Below are 20,840 nucleotides of genomic sequence, written 5' to 3' on the forward strand. Positions count from 1 at the left end.
GAAAATGTGTCCTATAACGCCTGACATCTATCATACAAGCGTTCCTTTGTAATTGCATATCTCTTGGAGTGCGAATGGACAATGGCAGAACCAATTAAGAAAGAGAAGTAGTCAAGAACAAGCATGAGTTTAAGCACACGTATGTTGATACGAAATATGGAGAATTGAATTATGAAGCAAAATAATTATATCCGTAAAGAGGAACGGTGACATTCGTTGCAGGCGTTTTGAAAGTTTCTGCTTCTCGAATGTCTCGGTGGTCCACGGAGGTCTTAAGCAGCGTCCACACTCGAGTCCTCGAGTTCCTGAAACAACGCCAGCGAAAAGCGTGCCGCAACCCAGATCCGCGCCATCACTGATTTCGCCAGGACTTTGCATGATGAATATGATACTTGATCATCGTTTATATTTATAGAACTCTTGTCGGGAGTCCTCGACGATCGAACAAATTGTTATTAGAAAAAACGATGGTCGAATGGATCTTTACTCTGTGCATATGATTCATAGATTGGAGGTACACTGATAGTTCTAACTTTACACGATTTTCTTCGTGCAGGTTACAAAATCAACGTGAATTCGATGATTTGTAGAAACCAGAACGTATTCTGTTCTGTAATTTCTTAATTTATTGCAGTACTTATTTTTCGTTTTTTTCTAATTTTGAACCTGATGCGGTAGTTTGCTTATAGGGTGCATATTCTCGGTTATAAAATCAACGTGAATTCGAGGATTTGTAGAAACCAGGACGTATTATGTACTGAAATTTCTTAATTAAGTCCAGTACTTATTTTTCGTTTCCAATTTTTCGCTTCTAATTGTGGACCTGATGTGGTAATTTGCTTATAGCGTGCATAAATAAAATCAGCAAAGCAACTGAGTAATCTGAGATCAATTCAGAGGTTCACGATGATCTATCCATCCGAATATGGCGATGTCCTGTAAGATAGGGAAAGGACCTACGTCAGAGAGGAGTTCAGCTCGACCGGTTCGCCGTAAAGAGTGAAAATTTCAACGCCCAATTGCGTAGGCAAGCTGATTTCGAGCGTTCCAGTTCCATGCTGGCGACGGATGTCGAAGGAAAGCGCCGATCGATAGTGTCGTCTCGATGCTTTCCGACTGCGAAATTCCAATGTCGCGATTTCACTTCGCGAGGCGACATTGTAAATTTATGTGTTTATTTTGTTCGCTTATCCGACGTCTTTATTGCGTCGCGCCAAAACGGAATACAAAATAGAAAAAAATGCACTCTTTCATTGCTAGGAGTAATATTTACGAACTTTCTTCTTCCATAAATTGCTAATGCTATTTGCTAATTTTAAAACTATCAAAAGTTGATTCGAGGAGGGCTAGCATACCTTTGTTTGGGGGGTTTGTTTGGTAGTTTCGACTCGTGAGATGTTTTTTCAATAGCCTTTTTTAATGCAGGAAAATATGAGGATAGCTTGATGAGCAGGTCAAGGCTTGTTTGATCAGTAATTGTTTTTCATTGAGCCACGCATCGTTGAGCACTCCTCGAAGATGCCTAATCGAAGTCCTTCGTGACTTCCTGTAGATCTGCGATCGTACGGTACACCCTTTGGTAGCAGAAGCGTTCGAAACACCATTCTTCAGCATCGTTTTTTATCTTGGAAAGATGTTTGCCCGGAGACAACCAAGATTCTTACAATTTCACAAGTTAATTATCCTACAGTTTATGAGTTACAAGAAGAGTCCGACGAACAAGGTTGATAAGAGGATAGCCGTAGAAAGTGATCCAAGATCGAGTTCACATTATCATCGAAAGTAGTAGAAACGCAAATAGATGCGCTGGAGCAATTTCGATGGAAAGCGATAGCAATCGTGGTGCTGCTCGTTGCTCGATAATTGTACGGACATAAATTATTCATAGAAAATGGGGACCAATCGCTATCATCGTTTTAATCTTGTATTTATACGCAATTGGAATCAAATTACCGATTAAAGATTCGCAAGAAGACTGCTGTCCACCGATCGCTGTAATCGGAGGTCGATTATTTTGAAAGGCAAATTTAACGCTGGGATCGAAGAAGCACTCGATCTCGACTTTCGTTCGTAGCTAATCTTCGGAGGGTCAAAGGGCGCAAAATCTATTAAATCCTTTCTATACAGAAAAAAAAATGGGAAAAGGTGAATTCAAACATCATATGTGACGTATTGAGAATTTCAGGAATTAATACATCGTTAGCGATGATCAAATTAATTTAATTCGTAATTATGTTCGTGGATATAATCAAAGGCAAATAAGATTGTCGACTAGTTCAATGAAATTCCTATTAAAGGAAAAAAATACTTATCGAGACGAATGACTCATTCTCAATCTAACGCTTTGAAAAATGTCTATCATTTTTCAGTTCTAAGTGGGAACTCCTGTAGACACTGAAAAGCTTAAGCAATGAATCACGCGCCACGGTGGCCTGATGTTGTTAATCTTTGCGTTGGGTTTGAACGCATCGGGGAGACCATGTTGCGGCAGATTATTACTCTTCGTACGGTTAACTTGCATTGACACGCATGGAAAATGTGTCGAGTAATTACAACGCATCGGGGGAGATCCTTGAACGATCAAATTGCACGGTTATTGCGCGAAACGTTTACCTTCGTAGCACGAGAATATTCTCCTTGGTAGATTCTAGCAATTACTTTGTCTGCCAGGCTGCAAAAGAGCTTTAGATTCATCAGCATTCCAGTTACGTCATTTAGATGTAGTCTTTGTACAATGTCTTCTTTTATTACAAAAGAGAACAGTTATAAATTATATTTCATTCTCGAACTAGAAAGGAAAGAAAAGATTACTTTAAGGATTTTCTTTAGGAAGGTAGCTCGTGTGTCTTCTTCTCTTCAAGTATTTCAAAATGAACAAATCGTATAGGAGTTGCAAAATTTAAATTTATATAGCGCATTCCTTATGAAAATCTCTTTACGTTTAAAAAAAACAACAAAACGGTTATCCTATATTTCTACCTTCCCCTCTAATTATCTCAAGTATGCCAGTCACAGTCATAACGTTCGACCATTTCAATTAGACAAATTAGTTTTAGAATCGTGAACCGTGCGATGTTCACGCTGCGCACTCTCTCGTTTCTCTCGTTTCCAGTAAAGTCATTCGACCCATGGAAACAATTAAGAGAAACTGCCAATAATTCGTGAGTTCTCCGACCCGTCGATAAAACTAGGCTTCTCCTGGATCTTTTGAAATTTTATCGCTCACTTCTGATGGCTCGCCATAGTGCTGTTTCCGGTTCGTTAATCCGCCTGAAAGAAAGCCAAACGATGAAATTTCCGTGAAGTTAAATCGTCGAGACGGATCGACGCGACGGTCGATACTTCTGGCGACCCCGTTCTCACTCGTAAAACGACGAGACGTTCCATTCTGAATCATCGGCCATTTCGTCGCACTGTCGATTTTATTTCCGCGAGATCGCCACTAAAATTTCGCTGAAAGCTATACTTGGGCTTTCGCGAAGAGAAACATGGGAATTGAATCGCTCAAGTTGGATGATTTATTTATCGTTGATATAATACTTTGAATAGTAAATGCTACATCAACGTCGACAAAAATTAAGCAAGTTTGTGGAATTTGATTTTCCAGAGTGCGATTCACAGATTCTTCTGTCAGATTGGATAATTACTGTAATGCGCAATTTTCTCTGCCCAGAGAATAATTTATTGTCACAGTTAAACGTGTAATTTACTCCGCGAGGAGGAGAAAGGATTAATTGCGACACGGAGGATTCACAGACAGACTGAGAATTGTCTTAGAATACAAACAACACTTTTCTGTATGAAAACTGGAATTATAAAAGAGGGACTGGAAGGGACTGGAAGAATCGGAAACCAGTACCCTAATTGAGGAGAAGCCAGATTACGCTGTCGTAACACTTGAGTTCACTCACCGTTTGTATCAGGTAGTAGAAATTCCGCTCTCCAATTTGCATTTCTTTAGAATCAAATCGGACGATTCCACGCCGAGGTACGACGCATCAAAGTCACATCCATTTTCATAAAAAAACAATTGTTTAAGAGTATTTAATAATCATAATGATTATCTATTAAATAGTAGATTTTCCGCCCTTTAATTTGCATTTTGTAAAAATCAAATCAGACAATTCTACGCTGAACTATAACATTTCAAAGTTTCCTATTTAATAGGTACATTGTGTACCTATATACATGTATTGATCCAGCGACCTTGCAAGGCCGTTTCAATTCCCAGAAATAGTAGTAGACATAAGGGAGCGCACTTCTTGGAAGGAACACCCCTCAAATTCCGAGAATTAGTAGTAAACATTATAGTATTTCCTGATTGGAAAACCTCTCCAAATTCTTTAGAAGAAATATAAGTCTATCTTTTTCTCTTTTTGAACGATTTTGATGAAATTTGGTATCCGGGGGTTTTTGGGGTCGCTGATTTCAAGTCTGAAAACAGAATTTAGAAATTCACAATGGCGGATCCAATATCGCGGCACAAAATGCGAAAAGTTATTTACCAAGAAGAGATCAACAAGAACATCGACAACAAACTAACTTCGGTCCTCATTTGGTTTGCTAATTTCCCCGTCGAGATAATCGGGGCCCCGGACGAAGAACTCGAGGAACTCGAAAGTAAAAGCGTAGCGAGGCGCGCGAAGCGTTGTGCAAGTCGAGTCACGAAATAATCCCAGGGCGCCCTCGATTTCCTTAGGAAAAAGCGCGAGGAAAATTCGTTTATCTTGCGTTATTCTTGCCTGAACGTCCTCGCTTGCACACCTCTTGCAATCATGGCCGCGGTTGCCACAGCGGTGTATCGTTCCGTGGCGTAAAAATAATTTAAAGAGATCACGTAACGCGTGGAGAGTCAATTCTTCGAATTAAAAATATTTTGAGAATACTGAACACGATTTTCATTCGTTTAGGCTACACAGGCATCTAATAACTATAATCGAGTAATATCGAATAATAACTGTTATATCGACGTTATAAAAATAAAATTTGTAACCATTTAAAATCCAACGCAATAGAAATAATATTTTTCACCTCTGACGATAAAAAAGAATACGTACGATAGAAACTCCCCTTAATGGGGTCGAAAGTATATTGTAAGCGCTCCTTTGAACAACAAAACGCCGCGAGCCAGGAAGCTTCTTCTAACATTAGCATATAAATAAATTTTATGATTGCGCATAGAAGAGAGTCGTTAGAAATCGTTTCAAGGTCCGACTTTCTAATTCCACCCAAGTTTTCGTCGTCTTACCGAGAACGAACTGGCTCGCGGAATAAGAATTACCCTAAACCGTGTGACTTTTATTACGTAAAACCCACGAAGGGGTCAAAGTGGTCGCCATTCGTAGGCTTAATGGAGCGCGAACCGGTTTAAAAGTGAAATGTTCCGAAAGATAGCGAGCATGTTTTTGCCAACGAAAGTTATCGTAATCGCACGCTTTCCTCATTAAGTGCGTAAACTTTGTTTCAATTTACTGCTGCATTGAAACGCAGAAAACAGCCGAAAGAGCAAAAACCGTAACTCTCCGTGGACGGTAATACCTTGTTAACATTTTCGAGCATGGTCGTTAAAACTCGAACACGGTCTGAGTAAACCCAGGAAGTTAATTATAGCGCCGCTTGTCGTTGGTTAATTTTAATTCAATAAATTATGTTAACTCGTACAGCCAGATATCAACGCCCATCCATCATTGATCCTGGGATAGCTCTTATCGATCTATGAATATTCGAGAGGCAACTAGGAATTTGGATAATTGCATCAGTAGCCGACAGAGCATTAGTAGCGTTCGATAAAAAGGAAAAGCATAGGAATGGCGATTATTAATGGTGTTAGATCTATCAGAGTGTAGTCGGAAGACAGATTGTTATCCAGGTGACATTTATGATCTCGTCGTCGATCTTATCGGTTCCCCCACATTTTCTTCGGACCCTGAAGGGTCGTTACTCGCTGCTAAATTTTAAATGCGAACACCAAGCCCGTTTGCCCATCGATGCGGAATGAAGTAATGATCTGGTCGGTTTTCTTTCTCGTTTCCAGCAAGAACCAAAGCCTGATCTGGACGTCAGCAACGGGAGCAGTAATGGCGGGAGACCAAGATTCGTTCCTGTCACGGCTCTCGAGGACGTGCAGGCGGTTCGATGCGCCGAATTCCACCCCCATGGAAAACTCTACGCCGTGGGATCGAATTCTAAAACCCTCCGAATATGCGCCTATCCAAAGCTTCACGATGTCAGGTAACAATCTCGGGCATTTTTATTTCTCCGTAGATTTTATGCATTTAAATTTGAGAATATAAAAAGACACCTACAATCTGAGAACATCAAGGCGCCACTTTGTTTTAATTTTACCTGTTTTAGAATATTTATGCGCATTGAATATTCATAGCTGTCTACCTCTCACCGACTCGATTTTGCTACGCACCATAGATTTTAATATCATTCACGCTTTTTCAATTAAATTTTAACCATCGAGTTTTCTCTGCTCTGGCATTGAGGTGTCGAATCAGTGAGTCATGCTCTTGTTTTTCTGCCGTATTTTTTACTTGCATCTTTACGCAGCACAGTTTCATGCTTTAACATTTGATTCGATAGCATTGAAATATCGCAGGTTTAATATTCTGGTTTAATATTCTAACCACAGTGTTTCTATGCTCGTTGATTTATTGATTCAGGCAGTAAAATTAAATAAGTTTAGTTGCTTTCAGAGGAAAACTTTATTGATTTCATAATTAACGAAGGTATAAAGAAACATACTATAACTATATAATACCGTGTCTAAATATGTCTGCCTAACTTTATATTTTACACGTTATATCTTCTACGTTTACACACTTATGCCTGTTTACGCACGTATACGTGAATCGGTGTTGCTGTTCATTACAGTACCGGTACGCGAATACGCTGCAATACGTTCGACTCAGTTTCAAACACCGTCAATTAAAAGCACCTACTTTATTTTCCTTTCTCCTTTATTACTTTATAAGTAAATTTACTGGATTGCACGTGACGCGTACAATCCGCGTGATAAGTAGGTCGGACGAGTTTATAGTTGAAAATTGGCATCGTTGGGTCTCGTACGCATAAATGCCCTGCCCCGTCGTTTAAATGGAAACTTTCTGTCGTAATAAAAATCCACGATACGTAGAAAGCATTAATTATCAATTGGAATTGAAAATATGATGTTGAGCGACGTGAAAATTTATGCCGACTGTGAACTCGTTCAGCAGTTATTATCAGATGTCCTATGTTCGAGAAGTCGCCATTTTTTTTAACTTGATGCGTTGGAAAGCTTGTCGCAATAAATTGTGTTTTATTTATTTATTTATAGACATGATTACATTAAACTAATAATTGGACGATAATAATCGTCGATATTTTACTCAGATAGAATTCTCAAGTACATAGTTGAATTGCGCGACTGATTTATTTCTGATATTTAATAATTATTATAAACTGAACACTGGTTTTTCAATTAAACATGAACCATCGAGTTTTCTCTGCCTGGCATTGACGTGTCACATCAGTGAGTCAAGCTCTTGTTTTCCGCCATATTTTCAACTTGCGTCTTTGCGCAGTTTCATGCTTTAACATTTCATATATCCTTTTCGTAATTCTTGGAGTTTACGATCAATCTCAGTGAAGATTATTTTATTAACGATTACGATTATTGGCCAACTGTGGTGTCGAGGCACGTTTTGCGTCGAGTGGACTAATTTTACGCGAGCGTGCTGACTTAACGAACGGCGAAGGCCTTCATACCAAACGGAGCATTCCTAAATTCCCGGCCAGTGTATGCACACACTAGTGTACGTGTGCAGGCGAGTATGCGAACGTATACGAATGCTCCACGCGATTCTTTTATTACCCGCCACCGCGATTCCACGATACCATCTTTCTCTTTGTTATCTTAAACAGGTTTCAGGCGATGTTAACTCCGAACCGTGAAGTCATCATCCCCGTGGATGCACTTTGCTGGCCATTAATTCTGTTCCCAAGTAACGCGATTTCTTTTCATGCGCGATACTCGATAAGGCGTCGACTTGTGTTAATGAACCTGGCTCGGCGGGTTTCGTTGAGTTTGCATCAACGCAAGCTGTGAATGAATCGAGAACTTAAAACGAAGTATGACATATCAAAATGGGAAACTGAAAAATAATAAAATATGCAAATGGGAGAAGGAAAAGAATAATAAATAGATTTAACGAAAATTAGAATGAAATTGTTCGTAAATGATGATAAATAATACGCTAATGTTAGGATTATATGAAAATGGGAGGTAGTTTTTACATTTCACGTAACATTGGCTACAATAACTTGATGTATGAGATCGAGACGGTTCTGGCACGAAATGATAAATGATTGAGAAATTTTGTGTCCCTGTTGGAATTGCACACGATTCCTGTTTTTACGACCGGTAAAAATCAACGTGACGCGCTTTCCAACGCGTAAAATTAATATTTGCATCTAGGTGAAAGTCCTGAACGTCGGATTACGGCGGAACGGGGTAGATTTATGATTTGAATCGCTGCAATTTTCAAAAAAGGTACCATCCAACGTAACTCGGAATTCGGAATGAAAAAGTACAGTCTAATTTGTTGAGTCAACTTGCACGCAGTCCCTAGAAAAGCAAGCTGGGATTATTCAATCAAATGTAAATGCATATTATTACACCAAACGCTTTACAAAAATCAAAGGTTACGAAACATGTAATTTAAATTACTTAACGCGATTAGAATCAACGAGAATCGCGAGTATTGATAGATTAAACAATTGTTTCTAGTCATACGCTCTTTCCTACTCGTAGAATTATTATATTATCGATAAAAATTCTTTTCATCGTCGTCAGCCTGATGTTTCAAAGCAATGGAGAATAATAGCTACCGTAAGCTACACGAATTTCAACTGTTCGACGTCGTAAATTGCAGGAAATGATTTCTGCAAACTCGGTGATTAAAATGCCAAGTAGCTCAATTACGATCATTGGGCTTGTCTTGTCGAGTAGATCGAACCTACAAGCACTTAATGGCAACCTTCGTGGAGTCGATCGCCGGAACGATCGGTTTTTTTTTCCTTGAACGTGACAAGAAAGATCGACACGAGTATTTTTATAGAAAATAATCTTACCTTGTCAGCGATAGAATTGTTGGAGAAACTACTAACGAAAGCGTCGAGTAATCAACTGATTCGACTGTGCCTATCCAATTCACCAGCAGACCTGGATCATTCCACGGCAAATCGATCACCTCTTGCGATCACCATCAGGGATTGTTATCAAATTGAAATATAACGTAGTGCATGTATAATTAAGAGGAGTTTGTTTAAGTTATCATTTTTAACCGACTTTGAAAAGGAGATTACTCAATTCAACATGTATATACTTCTTTTTCACGAATCTCAAATTTGTAAAATACAAGACATCGAATTAAATTTCCTATCTTTTTTTTACGTCTCGTACGAACAGAAAGTATCGTATTTCTAAAACAAATGCGAAACCAGCAAAACGATTACATTAACTCCCCCCAATTTTCCTTGAGCTACATCATATATCAATTGCACCAAAATTCCTTACCTCGATAGCAAGCAGTGATCGATTTGACGTGGAATGGACTGCGTCCAGCGAGTGGGACGAGCTCGAGCTGCCAGTGGTCCGTCGTTTCGGGCTTACCTGCCAAGGAATTCGTGCTTTCTGCTCGCCCACTCGTCGAGTGTGCAACGACAACCGTTTCACTCGGTTCCCGTGTAAATTGGCCCCGTGGAACGCGATAAACGCTCAGCGACGTGACAGCGAGTGATTGATAAGCGAGAGAGTGGCTCTTCATTTGTCGCGAAACGTTTCGCGGAACTGTATCACCCCGGTCCCCTTCGCTATATTGCTTCTTGGCAACGTTCGCACTCTTACCTGTCAACTTTCGAAAAAGGAGAATTGACGAAAATTGCCGGACGCGATGAATGACAACGAGGATTCTCGTTACAGGAGACGACCATTGAGAACCGCGCCTCGATCGGAGCTGTTTCGACCTCGTTTCACTCGATGATGCGTTAGACTGTCGCAGAACGTGTTTTTGTTTATTTATTTTATTCTATTCATTAAGCACACGTATTTTGAATTTGATAATTCTCGCGCGGAATATTAAATACGTTTGCTGCAATCGTTTCATGCACGCGTTTCATTCGACACTTGGCATTTGTTTGTATTTATCCAACTTAATCAATTATTAGAATATCTACTGAATCTTCCACACTATAATTGCACATCATTGAAAAAAAAATGTAGTATTGAAAAGGTAAATGTACGAAGAAAGTGAAATGTATATCTGTAAACAACGTAACGCTTTCTTCTTCCACGTTTGAGCTATCTAGAGACGATTGCAGAAAATTTATTTGAGAATCGCTCTTTAAGTTTGATATTACTTCTTTTATCGCGGTCATTAGGCATGGTTTCGTTCCTTTGGTCGGCGTTTATATTGCCAGTTCGCTCAGCCGCGGTATTTAAGTGGTTGAGGATACGAAAAGGCGCTCGGCAGAAAAGTTGAATGGTTTTATGAGGCAAGTGAAAGGTGAAGATTATTTTCGTTGAGATATTTATCTCTCTTTGGTATAATTAGGATCGTGGGTGATTCTTCAAATTGAACTGTGCGCTTCTTTTAGCGTAGATCTAAGGATAGTATCCAAACACGTTTGGATATCTACGATATTACTTCTAAATCGGCGATTATATCGCATTTTACGATAACATTCACCTTAATTTCTATCATTCTTCTCCGTTTAATGCTCCAATCATAACACATTTAAATATTTCTGAATGGAACACTAAACCTACCTACCATTTCTACCTTGATCAATTAAATGACTGATCGTAAAGACACTTTTTTTCAATTGCATGCAGAAATATTTCACATGATACTAAATTCAATACTACATGGAACAATCGTATATGAATTTTATTTTGTATACAATGATTGTACCCAAAATATGGAAAACGGTCATTTGACATGTCGTGATAGGTTTAGTGTTAAGGTTAACCCTTTGCACTCGAGGCCTTTTTTTCTGGTATCTACCAGCAACTCGACATGCTTTCTTAGCATTCTATTGCCACGAACGCTAAGATTATATTGACTTCGAAAATGATATCTCTAATTTGAGATTTGAGAATCAGGTCACCTTTGCCTCAATGACAATCATTTTATTGGCACTTCGAGTTCCAAAGAAATTAAATCTAAAGAAAACCTAGCGGTGACTGAGAGTCACCCCTCGAGTGCAAAGGGTTAATTACTTGCACTGTGAAAGAAGTTTGACTAAAAAAAATTTATATTGAAACACCTCTTTGTCTCATTGGCTCATCGTCAATCGTCCCTCTCGATCATTCCTTGCAAAGGGAAAGTAAAACGGAAGATCCAGTTGATTCTAACAAAGCACCTGAAAATTCCTACCTATCAACTCGCCAATGATTTCGTGCACGCGATTCGCGCGTTTCCATGGAGGAAAGTGATCCCAGAAGCAATGAAAGAGAGAACGACGGATCGAGGCAGTCCTCGAACGTCGAGCAGAAAGATCCAACTCGGGTTCGGCTGGGAAAACTCGTGGCTAATTAAAATCGAGGCAAAAACCGAGCAGTCGGTGTGAAAGCGGCGTTGGTTCTCTTCAGAGTCCTATCGACGATCCTCTCCCCTCGTTTCCACGACCGAATCAGCGATCCCCTGTTGCCTGCTCGCATCCTCCTCGTTTAATTAGGGACGTGACGAAGCCACGGCGACCTGGGAACGTCACAGAAATCGAGGCTGAAGGAAAGCGACGCCTGAGAACAACGGGGTTCCCTTTTCGCTGGAGAGATCGACTCCAACGAAATTCAAAGGAAATACATGCATGCATGCATGCAAAGAATTTTCCGAAAGGGGCTTTAGGATTTTAGTTTCGAATTTTTAATTAACGGTATGGAATGCATGAGATTCGACTTATTTTAACCCTCTGATGAGAGTACCACCTAGTCGGGACGAATTTAGCTTTTCGGAATTATTTCTTCCTATGTGATTTAAAGTAAATATATGGATATTAAAAAACATAGAATTTGTTGTATCTGATTTATTGTGTTTAATACTGCTTCTCATACATGAAAACATAAAATCACCACAGCGGTGACACCGATCGCAAAGAGTTAAATGAAAGTATACATGATCACGATTAAACCTATATGAAGATGTTGTTTAAGTATCAGGGGGACCGAAAAGTAATGTAATTTCTTTTACATTAAATTCAAACAGATATGTTCTTAATAAGTTTCTATTTTTAACCAATTATGTAATCACCCTCGTTATCAATAGCCTTTTGCCACCTAACGTGCAAATGTTCAATACCAGATCGATACAAATCAATCAGCTGATGAATGATAAATATGTATTGAGATTCACAGAAACGACATTACTTTTCAGTCCACCTAATGTATACCCTCATTACGTCGACAGGGGAATTTTAATATTAAAAAATAAAATTCTGAAGCATCTTTTTTTGATCATATATCGATACACTTTGTATCATATTTGAATTTTTCTACAACGGTCATTATCGTAATCTAACAGACAACGTATACTAGGGAACTGAAGGGAGTACTTCTGAGTTGAACTCAGTTTTAACGATGTTTGAAAACGGTTATTTCGCTATCGATTGGAGTATCGTACCATATAATCCAGGTCCTGATACGACAAAAATGAATTTTATAGAACGACTGATCTCTCCTGCATAGCGAATCATCGCTTCGAGCCAACTCTTTGCAGCTTCTCCCTCGTAGAATCCTCGAGGTACTCCTCTGTTTTCCTTTGAAATTCATGGTATCGAGATGGAAAGTAGAGTAGTCGAAACGCGGGGAAAAGTGAAACGAATCGCGAGCAGATGCTGGCAAACTGGCGCTTTGATTGCTCGAATCCGCAGGCCGTGCGTGACTCTGTTTCGTCGTTTTAGCGATAGCTGCGCGGTGAAATGGAACAACCGTGCTCCGATCGTTGGACGAAAAAGCACGACAAAACATTGTAGAAAAGCGTTAACGATCCCGTTGTTGGGCTTCTCGTTTTTTTCCAGAGAGGATCACCAGACGTATCAGCCCACGGTTCTCTTCAAGAGAACGAAACACCACAAGGGCTCGATATATTGCCTGGCGTGGACGCCTGATGGACAGATGATGGCCACCGGGAGCAACGACAAGACTGTCAAACTGATGCGCTTCAAAGCTGACACGTCGAACCTTGAAGGTGAATAAAAAAGAATCAGTTCAGGCGTCGATTGACAGCTTAGATAGTAGTTGAAGAACGACACTCTTGCAGTCTTAGACTACCTGTTGCTTGTTATACTTGGACTTTGTAACATAGAAACTTGTACAGAGGCTTGGGTAATTAACTTTCATCATATTCGATGTCGCATATATACACATTATATATATATCGCTGAAGCTTTTTAACCCTTTCAGATCTGGCGTCCACAATTGAGGATTCATACACTACCGATACTATCGTTTAGGGGAAATGTCTTTATTTGAGCACATGAAGCAATAGACCAGTTTTCATCGAAAACTACACTATTAGGATTTTGTTTCCATCTAAATCTAAATCTAATTTCACTTTACACTTTACACTTTTGCAGTTTACACTTTTGCACGTTACACTTTCAACTTTTGCACTTTACACTCTTGCACTTTACACTTTTTATATCTAGAGATCTTATTACAAGTTCGCAGCCATTAGCTCTCGCCGTATATATCACGCTGTATATATCACAAATGTTTAATTATGTCGAAGATATTAAGTTCTAATTGTTCCAATCAATAGATATCAACATATAGAAACATATCTTATTCTCAACTTTTTGTGTTCGAAAATATTACTTTCTCGAAAAACTTTGGTATAATAATCTAAAACTTTAAAATGCATTATATATGTGCATCTTCGAATTAATTGAATATTTACAATGCATATAATAACATTTAGACTTCGATTAAATATTGATAAGAATATCGTCATATCTGTGAGCTGGAATAACTGAAAATGAATTTTGTGACAATAGTTGCATTAATTATTAACAATATTTGATCAAGCAATGACTGAGAATATGATTTTCTGGTAATAGTACACCCCGCGGACAGCGGTAGATGCTTTTTCTAAAAATGTTCAAAATCATTACTAACCAATAAGTGATTAGTTTGTGATTTTAATCACCAACCAATTACATTTCTTTTGAGTAGCGTCGTGTGTGGACGACCTAATAGGTTCTGAAATATTGGACCACATAAGTTTTGTCTCGCTAGATCGCTGAAATATCACACTGTGCGTCCTCTTCTTTATTTGCTGTTCTTTTCAAGCTGTGTAACAGGACATATTTATTCTGTTACTCCCCACCCATTTCATCGCCTCACAGCATTTTTCACCATATAACAGGACATGAATTTCGGCTGTTTGAAAATAAAAAGCTTTTCAATTTAAAAAAAAATTAATTCCGATCTGAAAGGGTTACGTTTGATATCTCCAAGCAGTGCAACATAGTTACTTCAAAGTTGCTAGGACTGGTATTAAAAAAATCACCAATAGGAAATGGATCGATAATTGCAATATTCAAGGAACCCGCTACTCGACACCTGTTACTTCTTATAACATTCAGTTCTCTTTTTTTTCCATATGAAATCTCGATATCACGAAAGTGTGTTACGCGTAACATGACTCGTGTCGGTTGCGATTAAATAATCAGAGATTAAGTAATCACGACCCATGGGTACAGGTGACACACATTTCCTTAAAAACTCACGTTCAGAATTTCCTACCAGTTTTTGGACAAGTGTCCGACCCGAAGGGTAACGTGTACTTTAGATTAATGACACGTCCTCGCGAAATGACGAGCAGTTCTCACACGGTCGGCGAGGTGGTCATTAATTTTCAGCAACTCGCTATTTGTCACACGACGCGACCCAATCTCGCGCAATTCTTGCATAATAAGGTTCCTGAAAAACTTTCTCTTCCGTAAACGACACTTTCCTCCGTAACCTTACGGTTGCTCCAGGTCAAGAAGTGGAGCTGACGATGCACGACGGCACGGTTCGCGACCTGTGCTTCCTCGAAGACACCTCGAACAAGTCGAGCCTGTTGATTAGCGGCGGCGCAGGTGACTGCAAGATTTACGTCACCGATTGCGCGACAGGCACACCCTTCCAGGCTCTGAGCGGTCATAGTGGCCACGTGCTCACCCTGTACAATTGGGGAGGCGCCATGTTCGTCAGCGGATCGCAGGACAAAACCGTCAGGTTCTGGGACCTCAGAACGAGGGGGTGCGTCAACATGGTCACACCAGCGACGGTACCTGGCAGCAGGGTGAGTTTAGCTCCTCTCTAAACGATATCACGATTCCTTATTCCAGAGTCACTCCCAAGTGGTACAAATCAAGTTTCTTGGATCATTTATAAGTTAACGTTAGAAGATCAGAATTCTATTTGTTTGTCTGGAAAGTTCATACCGATTTTTGGTAGGTGGTACAGATCTGAATATATTGGAATGACCGAAAACGAGTAACATGTGTATGTACATAAAGGTGCAAAGGTTGTGTGAAACACAATGGTACCTATGTTATTTAATAAATGTAGATCAAAATTCCAATATGTCTTTGAATTTTTCTTAAAAATTGACACGACCTTTCTGAACAACCCAATATTTTGTTTGGTCTAGGTAAAATCATGAATAGTCCAAATATATTTCCCCTTCAATTTGTTTATATATAAACTTGTACCACTTGATGTCAGTCTTAGATCGGGCTTGTACAGGATAACCAGGTGATAATTCAGGAATAGTATAATTATCTATGCAGTTCAGAGCTCTGAGTCTTAAATAAGAAGGAACTATTACATTCTATTCGTGGACAGGCCTGTTTTAGATAGTTATCATCGTTCACCGAGAAGGAAGTGAATAGATCTTGGAAATCGAGGTCCATTCATTTGTTTTTCGGCTAGAGCTTTCTTCCCATCATCGGCCGTAGCTGCAAGAGTCCTTTCTAACCCCAAGATAGAATCCTTAGAATGACATTGCATCGCAAATATATGCAATCGTTCTCGTAGAAAGGATTGCTTGCAATTTCTAATATATAGTGCTCGTTGTTACAGAAAATCGGTCCTAGTAATCCATGGTTATGCAACCATGATTTAAATGTGTTTCTTTAGCGCTTACTTTTACGTATTTATTGTACTCTTACAGTGTTACACAACTCTATTTCAATTGCGCAAGGTACCTGCACTCTGTGTACCGAATAATACAAAATAAACCCAGAGAAAACGCTCGATAAACACATTAAGTTATATTTGTCGAATTAGGGATTATAAGGATTAGATTTCTGTGACGAAACATGCATCCAGCATGCACCGACGACATCGACTTTCGTTCTTTGAGTTTCGTTTTTAGTTCGACGTCCGATAAAGCCTCGACCCACGTTTTTAAATCGCACCGATCATACCTCCTCGCGTCACCAGTCATACACTCCACTTTCTACTGTCTCTTTCTCTCTCTCTTTCTCTCTCTCAGGATCGAACTTTTATCGGACGTCATACGAATCAATGTAGAACGGAATCAGTATCGCGTGTCTGAGCAGCATTTGATCCCGTTGCAGGTTGGCAGCCCGGTAGCGGCGCTCTGCGTCGATCCATCTGGACGTCTTCTGGTCTCGGGTCACGAGGACAGTAGCTGCGTCCTCTTCGACATCCGGGGCGGTAGAACCGTGCAGTGTTTCAAACCCCACGCCGCCGACATCAGGAGCATACGTTTCTCACCTTCCGCGTACTACCTGCTCACTGGTGGATACGATAACAAGCTAGTACTCACGGACCTGCAAGGTGAGACATCCTAAATTTTCACTACATGAAAGCATTAAACAATTCCTGGTGTTCGGGTTTTATTAAATTCCCAAAGAAACGTCCTACCAGCATAGGGAGCGAGAGCCATCCATAACGACACCGTACCGTTTATGGTTGCAGGTGATCTAACGATGCCCTTGCCTAGCGTGGTGGTCGCACAACACCAGGACAAAGTGATCTCCGGACGATGGCATCCAACGGAGTTCTCGTTTCTCAGTACCTCAGCTGACAAGACTGCGACTCTATGGGCTCTGCCACCAGTCTAAGTTGACGCTGTCCGTCATTCGCGCTCATCGTTTCCATTTTTAAGACGATCGCGCCTAACCAATCGCCATCGTTCGTTCTTGTTCTGTGTCCCTCGTTTTATCCGCATGAGAAGAGAATGAAAGATAATTAATTATGTATTAAAACGACGTTGTCACTGATTTATAACCGATCTAGAGAGAGATTAAAATTGGAGGAGAGTTGTTCCCAACAGAGATGAACAAAATTAGAGTGTCGCTTCTTTATTATACTTACTTTAATATATTCTCCAATCGTTTTATTCGTCAATTTTGTCCTGGAAGACCTTCTCCAGGAAGTCTAACGACACCCCTCCTCCAACGTACTTCAGGGCCGTTGAAATCGGTGCTAGCGTTGCTGTACTATGCAATTACTGAAAAGGAGAGAAACACGAGATTAAATTTAGCCGTGAATCGCGAGCTGCACGCGAAACAATTTTTATCGGAGCGAAATTAGAAATCGTTGCCGGAAACACGGCGGACGAGCGTCAAAGACGAGGACGAGCGATCGCGAGCGATGTCGACGTAACACACAAACGGGAAGAAAGTTTCATCTATTCGCGTATAATTCAACCATGACCAATTAAAACTTCCTGAAACCTCGCGGCTACGCGCGAACGTGGCGTAGAGTGTAATCGGATGCAAAATGCTTGACGTTGCGCCCGATAACGATTCTACGCAAAAGGAGAGAGAGATACATATAGACGTATATATAGACGTTTCATTCTGGCAAGAAACATCGACTAAATGTAACACGTCGATTTTTATGAAATATTGTGCACAGAGCATCGAAAAACATTAGGCAACACAATTTTTATATGTATAGGTTGACAGTAAGGATATATCTATAAGACATATGGAACGAGTGCAGGAGACTCTTCATTGCGTGAATTTTATTTTATCTTTTAAAAGAGTGTGTTTCTGAAGAGAAGTAGGACGAAAATCTATGTTTTTTTTTTCAACGAAGTCAAAGTATGACTTCACGAAAGAATAAACCTCGATAGATTTAACAATGCCTGTAATATAAATAGTGAACATAAAGTAATGTATAATGTTTTTCAATGCTCTATCTGCCCGAAAAATTTCACAAAAATCATATGACAGTTGGATGTTGCTTCTTGTGAATAAACGTTACAAGGTTCGAGAGCATCGGAAGAAAAAAAGTGAAAGTGCATTTTCGCGTAGAGACGCTATCGATGGTAATGGAAATCGACAGATCGTCGTAGTAATCATAAGACTGCGGAAGAGCTAACCGAATATCATCGTTCATGATGAACGAGACGTCGAAAGCATCGAAGACGCAGAGAGCTCGACCGTTTGAATCGTGAGCGAAAGTCGTGGCGTTCAAACCAGCCAATGAGTTTAGAGACACAATTTTCTTGTAGATTCGTGGTGTAGCCTCTCCTTTCTTTTTTTTTTCTTTTATGTAGAGTTTCTTTGCGATCGTGTTTGCCCTGATGTACATACGTTAGCGTAGCGGTAAGAGCGATGATCGTGGGAGACGGAAATCCTCCTCTCGGTACGCGTAATCGCCCCGCTAATTTCTCGTCACTCTTCGTTGCAAATATCTCTAGGCTTACGTTCAACGACATTTGTAAAATCTTCCTGCGATACGTGGATCAATCGAGCAGCCTGCTTGTAACTTTTCTTTTATATTTTTTACTGACTCGAGTGTGTCAAGCTGGTGCACGCGAAATGCCGAATTCCATGCGATTTTGCACATTCACACCCCTTGAAACCGGTTTATTTTTAGATTGGAGAAAATTAGATACATTGGGCCCTCCAGTTGTATTCGAACTGTATTCTAGAGGTGAACATTTTAATAGCCTCGTTCTAGATTAAATTTTAGTATCCCAAAATCTATTCGCACGCTGGGAAGTAATTTTTAAAATCAAGTCGCAGCGTTTGTCCTGTCCTTGGCTATAAAAAAAAAAATACTGCCACTGTACATTTCCACTTCGCATCGACGTTTCATCTGCGCCATCTTGATATCGGTCTTCCATTTTCTTTTTATTTAAACTTACTCATCGAGCAACGTGTTTTCTCCCACTAATACTCGACACTGTCTCATCGATCCCAGAAGTCACGCCAAATATTCGCATATTACGCATATTATTAATATATATAGATACTTACTCGTATTAAGAGGATCATGACAACATATACGTACGCTCATATTAATCGCTATTTTTTACCGACTAGATCGATAAGGTACGAAACGAGATTTTCCCCGAGCGTCGAAGGGCTGAGCGAGCGATATTCTTAGCTGGATAAGCATCGAACCTTGAGGAAGCGTAGGTTTAAGTTGTTGCTTGTCGCAATCGCCAAAGTAACCGTGAAACCGGAAGAGAGGGAAACGAAGCGCGTCTTTTCTTGTACATACACACGCTTCACGAGGTACACGCCCCTCGTTGTTGGCGATGATGGACCGTGTCTCTCCTCGTTTTGTTTCTATTACGAAGTCAACGCGGACAAGCCTCGTTTGTCCCAAGAGATGGGCAAGGTTTCATTCGAGTGATAAAGGATTGATTCTATCAAACAACAGTACCGATAACTTTCGTTCATCCGATGTAAGATACAATTTCATTCTTCGATTAAAATTTTAACATTCATTCGACGCTTAAGGTTCCGAATGAGAATTTTGTCCATCTCAGTCGCACACCTGAAAACCACACGCATACACGCACTCAACGCAAAATGGAGGATGGAAATCGGGGAGAAAGACGCGAAGCAGCGCATGCGAAGACGCAGCGAATCAAAAACCCCCCAGAATCTCTCCTCGCTGCGTTCCTCGACGACATTGAGTTATTATTAATTAACTACGAACGACGATCGCGTTTACACTGTGAGCATGCTGCTTTCTCGATGAAGGAACGAAATTACTCTTGCTCGCGCAACTAGCGGAGATAATTTCCTTTCTTTGCGCGATCAGAAGGCTGCCTTACGATGTTTCGTTTCACCTGACTCGCAGAATGTGTTTTAGAGTAAACGATTAATCGAGAAAGAAACGAATGAAGAAGAACGAAGAAACCGAGCGTCTAACAAGAAGAGCAAGAAGAAGAGCGTCTGCTTCCGTGTAGCAATTTGTCGTGCCTTTTGTCGAGGCTGCTTCCGTCGATTTCACGTTTATTTTTATATTTTTCACGTCCTCCACTTTAACCCTGTTTCCACGTCCCCTCTCCTTCCTGTACACTCCTGACAAACCCAAACCCATCCCCTCTATCGAGGATATCATCCCCCGTCGAAACTCATAAAACGCTAAAATAAAATCTCTTCGCTGTCTCGTGCGATTATTATCGTATTATAATATATATGATATACATATAGCATAACTTATAACTTTGTACTTTTCCTGTAGATACGACATAATACTGTCACGTCTAATTTAAACAATAAAATTTACGTTATTAAACGTCGTGGTTTTTTGGCAGGTTGATTTTCCAGATGAGCTGCAATCAGAAGAGACACTCTACAATCTATAGATATCATTTTAAATAAGAGCTACACAGTTTTAATATAATCTGATGGCAAAGTGAAGAATTTCCGAGAAGATTACGTCCTAAAATAATAACAAAATTAATAAGATACTTAATGGATTGTTCATCGATTCTAATAAACGTATTGAATTTTTTTAAGCATGAGATCGTATTAAGATATCAAATAGTTTACCAATAAGAGCAGAAATTAAGCGAGGT

The 20,840-nt window shown here is 39.9% G+C and overlaps 1 protein-coding gene across 3 annotated transcripts in view; it reads left to right on the forward strand.

Moving 5' to 3' along the window:
• Positions 1-20,557, forward strand: part of LOC128895049 (WD repeat-containing protein 47) — a 92,790-nt gene extending 72,233 nt beyond the window's left edge. For 2 of the 3 annotated variants that reach the window (XM_054157271.1, XM_054157268.1), the window contains exons 7-11: positions 6,035-6,231; positions 13,066-13,235; positions 15,031-15,338; positions 16,603-16,843; positions 16,985-20,557. In XM_054157271.1, coding sequence (XP_054013246.1) covers positions 6,035-6,231; positions 13,066-13,235; positions 15,031-15,338; positions 16,603-16,843; positions 16,985-17,130 — 1,062 coding nt within the window. In that variant the 3' untranslated portion in view covers positions 17,131-20,557. The remainder of the gene's footprint in view (positions 1-6,034; positions 6,232-13,065; positions 13,236-15,030; positions 15,339-16,602; positions 16,844-16,984) is intronic. The other variant, XM_054157269.1, reaches the window with a different exon arrangement.
• Positions 20,558-20,840: the final 283 nt, after the last annotated feature.

This window comes from Hylaeus anthracinus, unplaced genomic scaffold (assembly GCF_026225885.1).
Source record: "Hylaeus anthracinus isolate JK02 unplaced genomic scaffold, UHH_iyHylAnth1.0_haploid 4, whole genome shotgun sequence".
NCBI classification, from domain to species: Eukaryota; Metazoa; Arthropoda; class Insecta; order Hymenoptera; family Colletidae; genus Hylaeus; species Hylaeus anthracinus.